At 32.6% G+C, this 11408-nt stretch overlaps 1 protein-coding gene across 1 annotated transcript; it reads right to left on the bottom strand.

The window, feature by feature from the left end:
- Nucleotides 1–7049: 7049 nt before the first annotated feature.
- LOC107368162 (uncharacterized) lies at nt 7050–9332 on the bottom strand. Its single transcript, XM_015935948.3, has one exon. It carries the CDS (start codon nt 8999–9001, stop codon nt 7676–7678), a length of 1326 nt encoding a protein of 441 aa, XP_015791434.2. The 5' UTR covers nt 9002–9332; the 3' UTR covers nt 7050–7675.
- Nucleotides 9333–11408: the final 2076 nt, after the last annotated feature.

Consider the following 11408-nt stretch of genomic DNA (forward strand, 5'->3'; position numbering starts at 1 on the left):
TAAATGAAATTGACATGTTTAGTTGATCAAATGGTTTCATTTCCGTACATTTTGAAAAGTGACAAAAGGAAGAAAAAAAAGTGAACTCAAAAGTTTTAATGAAAGTTGAGTAAAAAAGTAGTCTGGAAGATGGCGAAATATGAAACTAAAGATGCGGATGATAAGGTTGAATGAGTGAAGATGACGTTGAGAGTTGAAGATAAGTGTTGATGATGTTTATGTTGGAGTGAAGACTACTTTTTGCATGATGACTTTCATCCTCATCTTTCCAACTTCTCTTCATTTGTTGTTTTTTAATCTTGTCTGACTTTAAATTTGGTTTTACTTTCAATGAAAGAAGAGCAAAAATTAAGCAAAATATAAAGTGAATAAAACCAACAGAAAGACGCAAAAAAAGATGAAAACAGGAGGAAGAAGAAGAAGATGAAGAAGATACAGAAAGTCAAAAAAAGGAAAACATAAAGTCTTAAGTCGAGGCCACTAATTGATAGATTAGTTTCATTTTGTTCCATCTTCGTCTTCAATAACCATTCAGATCACACACCTAACCACAGCCTGTGATCATGAAACCTCAATAAAGTTGGACACTTTCCAATGTCCATTGGTAAAGGTAACAAGAACAAGAAACTAATGTTAATAACTTTAATACTTGACAATTGTCATATCATGTTGAGAAGAAAAGTTATTGTTGATCAATTATTTTATCCCAAATGTCAAGTATAGCCATTTGATACACTTGATCCACCTCATCATCATGAAACCACCAAACAAGAAGAAAACGTTTTCACCAAATTTATTGTTCCCATTATTAACTGATTGTGATTAAAATTTCTCATCACACACAAACAGATATTGAGCCTTGAAGAGTGAAAAGTGTAACCCAACAAGCTGAACCTGTCTCCGTGACAATCTTGGTAACTAGTTGATGACAGGAACAAAACAAAAAGCTTACTTTCTCTCTTAGTCTCAACTTAATTTGAACAATTTATTTTGCCCTCTTCATCTTCATCTTTATTTTCACCTCATCTTTACCCTCATATACTAAGCCTCATCTCATTCCCTCTAAGTATCACTGGAACGAGTAAAAATATTGTTTCCCCGTTTAGCGTTCTCTCTCTCTTTCTTTCTCTTTCTCTCTTCTTTGGTACAATAATACCTTTTGTTGTTCATGTTACCGATAATCCGATAATCAATACAAGGGAATCATTTCAAAGTCAAGATAAAGCATCTTGTACTTTCACCATCATCATTATTATCAGCATCATTAACATCATAAAAAGTGATACTCATAATCATTCCATCTTAGTATTCAATGAATGACCAGTTCAGTATCATTACAATTCCCATTTGGATTCGTCGCTAATTTTAATTGATTAGTACAAAGAAAAACCTTTTTCTAGTTTTTCACTTTCATGCCTTTTGACCAGCGACTAAACAAGAGTAACCAGCATTTGGGTCATTTTTAACTAAATTTATCAAAGGATCCTTAACATGAGTAACAGCTGTTTTGGCTACTTATGCAAACTAAATATTAGTTTATTTAGTCATTTATCGAAATGCCGAAGTTCCCAAACCCAAAAATCGAAAGTTAAACCAACCCTTAAAATCGAAAAATTAGTACTCAAAGTAGTGTTTCTAGTTTATCAGGAGGAGGAGAATCGATCGATTCAACAGGAGAAATCGATCGAAATAAATGCCAAAAAATTTACTCATAAATATCATCGGACGAACGTCGTTGCCGAAATGCGAAGCGTTATCGTCAAAAGTCCCCAGAATTACTCAGAAAGAATATTGATTAAAACTTAAAAAATCCAAGTTCGACTCGCTTCATGGATGACAAAAAGTAATCAGTTGATCAAATAGACGATTCAAATTTCGACCTTTCTAGTTGATGAACATTTCGATTTTTGTTTAATCTTTTTTTGTAATGAAAATGGAAATAATTGAATCGAGCTCTGATCGGTTAATTTTTCCATTTATTATATAATATGATTATAATGAAATGAATATTCTTTTTTTGTGATTTTCTTCTTTTCAGGAGAAAATTGTCTTTCCATGTTTGCTTTCAAATGAATGGTTGAATATATGATTGAATGAAGGGAATGATGAAGATGAAGAATAATGAAGAAGAAAGTGTATCAAAAATGATGATAAATTCAGTCGATACATACATATGTAGTTATAGTAAAACTAACATGACAATAAAAGAGAATAAAAAGTAAAATGAAAATCGAAACTCAATCAACAAGCTTATCCTTCCTTCCCAAGCTCTTCAACTATTCACTTGACTGAATATATCTTCCGTTTCCTTCCTTATCTATCTTTTTCTTACTTCATCTTTTCTTCCCTTTTTTCATCCTTATCTTCATCCTCATCTTCATCATCTTCCTCTTTGTTTCCCTCATTTATTCATTTCCATCTTCCTCATCATCTTCTTCATCATAATCGTCATCTAATGTAATAGTAATATTATAGACGTTAGACTATCAATGAACAAATCCAAAGTAACATGATCAATAGATGCTGATCTCAGCTTAGTTTCAGTCTTCTCATTGAAGATGGAAACAAGATGAGTAAAGATAAAGCAAATATTACATTCAACATTTTATCGACAATTTTCATCTCCAAAAAGTGAGCGAAAATTTTAAATGTCAAATTGATCGTAAATTAATTTTGCCAAATGTTGGTGAATCGACATCGCTTTACAACGAACGTTGAATCGTCAACCTGGATAGAAAAGAATCAGGATAATTTCTAGGATTTAGTTTGGTCCAAGAAATATTCGACTTACCACTTATTCTTATTTTGATTCATTTTATTTCGAGTGACTTGAAAATTCTTATCAATGAACGTTCTAACGTTAGTTTCATGTTTTTCCATTTCAAGACTATTCATTTGATCGAGTTGAAGAATATTATAATGATGAAGACTCGAAGAAATGCGATTTTTCGACTTTTGAAATTCGAAGCAATCATAAAGAACAAGATTAAACCAGTCGATTTCAAAAGCGAAATGCGTAAATCTTATAGTTTAATGCTCGGTTCCTTTGTCTGACGTTAGTTATTGTGTCTAAAAAGTGTTAGATCGTAAATGTTCGCTATCCATTTTTATTGATGAAAAATTAGTTTCATCTCTTTAACTCATAATAGCACTTGAAGCGTAAGTTTTTAAACGAAAATCGAAGTTTTGTGCAAAACAGAAGATTTAGTTTCTCAAAATAAGCGTATTTTCTGATTGGCCTTCAAAGTAACAGAAGCAGAAGTTTGCTGAAAATTCTGGTTCCAGAATTGCACAAAAGGCGATTGAAGTTTGACCTCGAGTTCGAAAACTGTCGATCTAAGAATTTTTCAATTGCACAAATGGACTCAACTTTTATGTCTTTACAAATTCACAAAATTTCAGCTCTTGACTTGAAAGAAAATTTTTGTATTTCTTTTTTTCTTATTTTGATCGTCTTTTGTTTGATTCCAATGGATTCTACTTCTGACTTAAAGTCACTGCTTTTTATAGTGAAGTTCATTCTCGGCATTACCATTTACCAAGGTTAGCCGTAAATTTGTTACAAAAACTTTGAATTTCATTATTAGATGAAGAAACTAGAAAGGCATCAATATGTAAACGTAAACCTCAAAACCCATAATATTAATTATTATCCGATTCTGTTTAAACGTCAATCTCTTGTTATTTTTATTTCGCTCTTTGATTGATTGAATAGTCTAAATCATTGATACATGATTATAATTTCAGTTTCATGCCAATTCATTGATGAGTGGAAAAATGAACAAAATGAATGATAAAAAGCAAAACAAAACAAGACTGAAATAGTCAATTACAAATTGTACTTAAAACAATATCTTCAAAGATTGATTTAAAAAGAGCATCCGAATTGAATCGATTAAAATTTAACGACAGTATCATGAAAGTCCGAAAATCATTACATAAAAGTGATTCAAAATCAAAGCGAACTCTTGAAACGCAAGAAATTACAAGATTTGAATATTCCAATGTGAATGTTCAAAACTTTGTCAAACTTGTTCAGTTGAAGAACCTTTTTGTGGTCAATCCATGAAAAGGTGAAAAAGATTTCAATTGATCTTGTTTTACAAATTATTGGATTGTAAATTGATTCAGTTCGACTGATGATGAGTATTGGAAATTTATGCTCAATCACAGTTCTCATTGTGTGTTCAAACCACAGATTAGTGAGAGTAATTTACCCTGATTTGAGGTGAACAACAAAAGGTATACAAAGCAGAGTGAGTAAATGATTTGAGAATAGATGAAACAAGAAGAGAGAAAAAAGGTGAAACGAAATTGAAATCATTATTCACTTATTCATTGTTATATCGTTGATTAACTTGATTCATTTGGTGGTTGAATAAGTTATTAATAAACTGGTTACAAGCAACATCAAGTAAACCATTTGATTCAACCTTGTTTAACAATGTGTAACATCATCTTGATTAGTCTATCATTTGAAACAATTTTCATTACAAATTCAACGTTTCATGTTTTGTATCAAATATGAACTTTCAGGTTATCAAAAACAATGATCAGAAAGGAAAGACAGGAAAACAAATTTTCGAGTCTCTAAACTTTTCTAAAAAATAACTTGAAACGATTTTTCGGAAAAGCAAATGATTTCCGAGTCTTTTGCTTTTGACTGATGAGTTTTGAACAATCAAAGATTGAAGTGAAGCGAAAAAGTGACGAAAAAGAAGAGAACGAAATAGCGAATGTTTTCTGTCAATTCGATCTTTGCACAGTCTTGACATCAATCGAAGGTTAATCTTGGCTGTTCAACTAGACTCAACTTGTGAGGTTATTCAAGAGTCAGTCTTGAAGCATTCAAAGCTCAAAATGATTCTCGTTTTTGAGCAAATTTTTGGTTATTTTAAGCGGTCGACTTTTGTCTCTTACAACAACAAAATGGCATTTATGATGAGACTTTTTATGAACATTGACTTGTGCTGTTTGAGATGCTTAAAGTGATTTATTTCGCGAATGATGATTATGAGCTTAGGAATTAGGAAAATGAAACGAGCACATCAACAGTTTCATTGTAAGTAAAATGGCCGGGAAAAATTGACTCAAAATAATTTAAATTCTTGATGTAATATTGCATTTAATGTTCAACTTGCGAAAAAAACGTTTCTTTTTTTGTCTTCATCTCAATCTTTTAATTTCATTTCATTTTCATCTTTTCTCCTCTTCTCATCATCATGTAATAGTCTTGTCATTTGATTCAAATTGTGGCCTAAAGTGAACTTGATGATATCCTTAAGCAACTGCAATCTCAACCAAAAGACAAAAAGTTACCTTATTTTTTGTGTCAACCTTTTTCTCTCCTTTTCATCATCAGTTCGAGACAAGTCTGATTGAGTGAAATCCTTTTTACTGGAGCAATGAGACGCATAAAAATATTTGGATGGCAGACAAGCTTGTAAATCCTCTCGATTTCATGATTTACTGAACAACTTTCCTTCTTCTTCTGTAAATCACAATCCAAGTTAATCGTTGCTCCTCTAATTAGCATAATTATTGTCATTTCTTAAACTCTATCAATACAGACAACAACAGGAAACAAACAACAGCTTTTTACTCTTCGCCTTTTGGGTGCAATTCAGAAAAGAGTTCAATAATAACTTGTCACTTGGAAAGATCATCAATGGCTTATGCTCAGCAAACTAAACATAATTCATTTTATATTTTATTTTCAAGTGAAAAAATAAAAACTCATAAACCCATCAAAAAAGATTAATAATTAACTGATTGCTAACCTCAAATCTCGCGAGGTGTTTAGCCAATAAATAACATTAGTTAGCAAATTATACAAATGTTTGCAAGTAAAGTTAATGGAAACTCGAAAATTATTAAAGTAAATCCTTGACAAACTCGCTTTAATCAAACTTGTCTAAACATTATTTTTCAATATTTCATCGAAGTTATTATTAATTATTAAGACAACTTATTATATTTCCAAAGCCAATCCGATTCAATAAACATTTCAAAATCCAAGTTGGCTTCAAAAACATTCAAGTCGCTTTTATCAACCAACGAAAGTCAATCGGGCTATTTTGATTCAATTCAAATACAGTAAAGCTCATTTGTTTGAGACAGTGAAAGCGATTGAATGAGACTCTTGTTTGTTTAAAAATCATAAAACTCTTTGTTTACTGACAAAGAGTTTGTGAGAAAATTTTGAGACACTGAGAGCGAATTTAGAAGATTGAGCAAAGGAATGAGACAGTTGTTGTAAATCAAGATTCCGTTCTAAATTATTTAACTATTCACAAAGTTGACTGAGTTTTAGTCGAGGTTTTACCTTTACAATGAGCATCGATAATTAATTTTTCAACTTCAACATTGATTTTAAAGACAAAAGCTGGAAACATTAAATAAGATGAACTAAAATGACAAAAAACTAAAGTTGATCAGTAAACATCGCAAGACTTTGAAGAGACTTTTAGTTTCAAGTTTCCCTTTCTCGAGCCAACTCGACGATTAATGAACATCTTCAGGTTATTTTGCATGATTATTGCAACAACTCGATCTAATTGTACTTTCATTTCATTCTGCCAAAGCAGACCAAAGAAGTATTGCAAATGTCCAAAACTTTGCATAAAACTTTGAATCAGTCGCAATTCACTTTCACTCACCAAGATTCATCATTTCTTTAATATTTTAAACTAATTAGAATTGAAAATTGTAAAGTTTTCTCACCTTAATCAGGTCCAGGTCAATAAAACGAAGTAAAGCTAGGAAAGGAGGACTTTGAAGAGAAAGAAGAAGAAGAAGAAGAAGAAAGGAAGACGAAGATACTCTTCTTATAGGTTCAACAGTAACAATGAACAAGTTTCAATAGGCTTAAAGTTTATTCCTTTAAGTATATAATAATAATAAGATGAACGAAACTTGAGCCTATTTATGTTTACGTCAAGTTTTCCTTGTTAACTTGTTACGATTTCACCGTTTCTTTGTACCGTTATTTTGCGCTCAACTTTGATCTTTTGGTGCAACTTTCCGTTTCAATAAAATATCACTTTGAGTTTAACGTATTAACGCTGTTTTTTTATAATTATATTTTTGCTCATTTTTGGTTCATTTTTTTATCGTTTTTACAATTAAATTTACATTAATTTTTTAATAACAATTTTGTATTCGTTTTGTTATCGTTAAGATAGTTTCAAGGTGAATATAATCAAATGTTTGCCATTGCATTGGTGTGTTTCAGCCTGTGTTCAATTGCCAGTTAACGATTAACATGATGAACGTATAATGTTGAGATGAAGGAAAAGAAAAGAATCTTTTTTTGTTTAAATTTTCAATTTTTTCTCTCTTTTCTCTTCATCAATCGAATGTTTAACTTTGATAAAGTTTCATTGGAGATCAGTGAAGATCATGTGAATCTTGTGTTTGATGAAGGAAGTTTTTTGTCGGTGAATAGATGAAGTTCCCAGAAGAAGACGAAGAAGAAACAAAAACAAAATAAACAGTAGTAATAATAATTGTAATAACTTATTGAAATATTGAAAACAGAGAAGAAAAACAAAGAAAAAAATCTCGAGAAAAATTGAATTTCTTTTTTTTTGATTTTTGTTGCTTCAAGATTTGATGTTTAACGATCAATGTTACCTTCTGTTGGCCTAATAGGGTCGACCCAACTAGGACGAGACTAAAGGATGCACTTGGGAATGTAATATTCCGGTGAACTTGGATTACTGCTTGAACCAATTGAAGACATTGAATCACCTGGATGGTGTTGATGGTGACTGTGATGGGGATGATGATGATGATATTGTTGGTGTTGTTGGGGATGATGGTGTTGCTGTTGTTGCTGTTGGTGTTGGTGTTGGTGTTGATCTTGACTCGATTTTAGCTCTTGACTAGAAGCGTTGTACTTAATCTCTTGACTAGTTACATTGGTACCATTGGTGTTGCCGTTGGCATTGTTGTTGGTATTGTTTGTGTTGTTGTTGTTGGTTGTGTTGTTATTGCTGGGATTGTTGGTGTTGTTGGAAGATGAAAAGGAAAGGGTCGACGTTTGGCCAGTTGAACGGCACAAAAGGTGATATTGTTCTCTAAAATAGTCCCGTTCGTGGATCAATGAGGCCAGTTGACTTTTAATTTCCAATATTTCATGTCGATATCGAGCATTCTCTTGTTCGAAACGGCGATTTTGTACTTCCAAGTCTTGCTTATGGCGCAACCTTTTGGTTCGACAGTTTTGAGCATAACCTCGATTCTTGAGGGTCCGTCGTTTCTGTTTTAACCGTTGAATGTCTTCCCGTGAATATCCATGTAAACGCTTGTTCAACTCACGAACTGATAAACGAATCAGTTGATCATCATTCAAGTTCAACTCGGGTGAACCATCATTGGTTGACCCATTGGACATACCAGGGGACGGTCCAGGGTAAAGTGAGATGGCATGAGAATTGGGATTATGATGTACATTACGATCACTAGATGCATTGCCATTGGTGAGGCCGTGGTGAACGGAAGGTTGTGTGTAATGTCCGGATCCAGGAAGAGTGTTAAAGACACTGTTGGTCGATACAAAAGACGAATGATGGTTAGGATGATGGTGTGGGTGATGAGTGTGAATATGGTGAGGTGTTAGATGAGGGTGAGGGTGGTGATGATGGTGAGGGTGTTGAGGGTGGTTATTGCCGTTGGTATTGCTGTTGTTGGTTGGACTAGAGTTGTTGTTGTTGTTGTTGGTATTGTTGGGACTATTGTTGTTGGTGTTTGTGTTGTTGCTGTTGTTGTTGTTATTGGTGTTGTTGTTGAGATTATTGGCACTGAGGTTGATTACATGATGAGGATGAACTGGATGATGGAGTAAAGGTGGAGCTAGGGAAGGTTGTACTTGATGGTTAGCACCGTTGACTGGACCAGCACCACTGGCTAGTGTTGATCCTGAACCAAATTCCATTTGATGTTCAAACAAATCTGAAACGTAATCCTCAGATGACATTGCACCTTGATCTGAGTCCATGATTTGAGTTGACACGACAACTGTGCTAAATCAAGTTTGACTTGACTTATAACTGCTGTTGTCGCTGATGGTGATGACGATAAGAGGAGCAAATGATAAGAAGAAGATGAAGAGAAGAGATAATGAGAAAAGAACACACTAGAAACAGAATTTACAGAATCAAGTGTCTATAGGTTGAAACTTGAAATTCATTGCACAATTGGCGAACAGGGAAAAATAATATTTTCAGTTGAAAACGAAAAAGTTTTTCATTTATTTATTGCTATTATTTATTGAATGGCATTTGTGAGTTTTTTGTTTATTACCAAAGCTAAAGTTGGTCTGAACATGAAAAGGATAAAATAAGTTTAACTATGTAAAGGGAGAGTCGAAGGAGAGTGAGAGAGATGATGAAAGGAGGGAGTTGAGAGTAGGAGGAGGAGATAAGTGTGAGTGAAGATGGAAAGAGAAGATAAAAGACAGAGGAAGACAGAGGGATGAGAGAAAGAAAGAGAAGGGGCCAAATGGAAGAGTAAATGTTGAGGATAAGAAGAGGGAGGAAAAAGTGCGACAGGTGATTCGAAAGGAAATGTTCATAAGGGGAAAGAAAAGTTTTAATTGTTGATTTCAAGATAATCATGATCATCATGATCATCATGATGAGCAAAAAGCAAAAATTGGCAACTTGGATTTTTTTTCTTTCTCTCTTCTTCTGTCTATCATCGCCATTTGCATTCAGTTCAACTTCGTTATTTTTGGTGGATTCAAAGGATTTCATTTCGTTATTCATTTTGCCTCTCAAGTGCTTTCACTTATCAATTTGTTTCTGATAATCAGTTATGAATACTTTTAATTGTTGCAATGTGCGGTCAATCAGTTTCAGAACCTTGAATTTTTATCACAACTTTAGTCATGTTTGAGTCAATTTTGAAGAGCATTTGTTTACTTTGTTTCACTTGATCCTTATCATGATACTTGAATTGAAATTCAGTATCAAGTCTTCAAGCCGTTTCTTTCATGCAAGTTTCTTTGACTTTTTTGGACATTCAATTGAAATGAACATTGAATTTATCGAGGTTTTTTAAGAAAATCATTTTGGATGAAAAACTCTTTTTTCACTGAAATTATTTTCTCTCTCCCTGGAAAACTGTTGATTAATATGATTTAACCGATTCCTTTTTTCTACTTTCCTTTTCTGCTTCACTTTTTCGGGTTAAAATCTATTTTCCCTGTCAGGTCAATTCTCATGATTCATGATGATTCATGTTCTCATTTAAGTATTACACATATAAATCTTTGCATGTTTGCCATGTTGAATAGTTGAGGTTCAAAAAGGAAAAGTAAATTTTCAAGAAATATAAATGTTCAATTTTCTCGACTGTTTTTACCTTCTCTTTTTCAATATCATGAATGGGCTTGAAGAAAGAGAAGCAATTTGATTGCAACATTTTCATGATGATTAATGAATAATGATTTCATGCGATTTCTTACCTCGTTGTGGTGACAACAATTTTCAAATCAAATGTCATGAATCAAATGCAAAACCCAAAGTTGAAAAAATGCTTCAAATTGTTAATCAATTTCAATTGAATGTTGCTCAAGTTTTCAAACATCGATATCATGAGTCCACATTAGTTCATTAGCACAGATCAAGAACTTTGTCCAAGTCTGTTGACATGAAAATTTTTCGAATAAAACTTTTTCTTTTTTTTCGACAAACAGTTCTTATCAAATAATCTGCCATGAGTTGCATTTCAATCCAACATCTGAACAAAAGTCCATTAATATTTGTTAACAGTTTTAAATGGTTCATTATCAATGGGAAAAGCGGCGATGGCTGTTCGAAGAGAGGAAAAGGAGAAAAGGCAAAAATCCAGTTTTTCCATGTTCACTCACTTTCCATTGTATTACATATAATTTAAAGGTCACGTTATCATTTATCATACACAAGCCTTAAGGACAATTCAATGTTTTGTTGCACAAAAAAAGGTCGATGTTAAAGTTCGAGTTGAAGACTTGTTTTTTTGGCAATATTATTATTTGGCTTATGAAAGCCTTTATTGGCTTGTTATTGGGATCTCACGTTAACCTCAACTCAATTAACATTTATTATTATTTGAGTGAAGAACGAAAAAATCAAATTTCAATTTCATTCTTCAACATTTTTCAACTACAATTGATTCAAATTGGCACATTTATTCATCATTCAAAGTCCATTATCCTGTGACCTTTTCCATGTTGCGACAAATGATTGACTCTGGACATTGGTATAGGTTCAGTGTATTCCCATGTTGATCGGTTAATTTACTTGTTGGTGATGATGGGAATGATGATGAGGATGATAATAAGACAATATGATAATAGTTATGAAGATAATGGTTTAGGGAATAAAAGGATGCTTCATGAACCATTTAATGATACACTTTTT

Source organism: Tetranychus urticae, chromosome 2 (genome assembly GCF_039701765.1).
Source record: "Tetranychus urticae isolate SD_2017Ah chromosome 2, NJAU_TeUrti_SD_1.0, whole genome shotgun sequence".
In the NCBI taxonomy this organism is placed as follows: domain Eukaryota; kingdom Metazoa; phylum Arthropoda; class Arachnida; order Trombidiformes; family Tetranychidae; genus Tetranychus; species Tetranychus urticae.

Bases quoted from the DNA above. Each gene is read 5' to 3' on its own strand.
- LOC107368162 (XM_015935948.3), bottom strand. From the start codon at position 9,001: ATGGACTCAGATCAAGGTGCAATGTCATCTGAGGATTACGTTTCAGAT.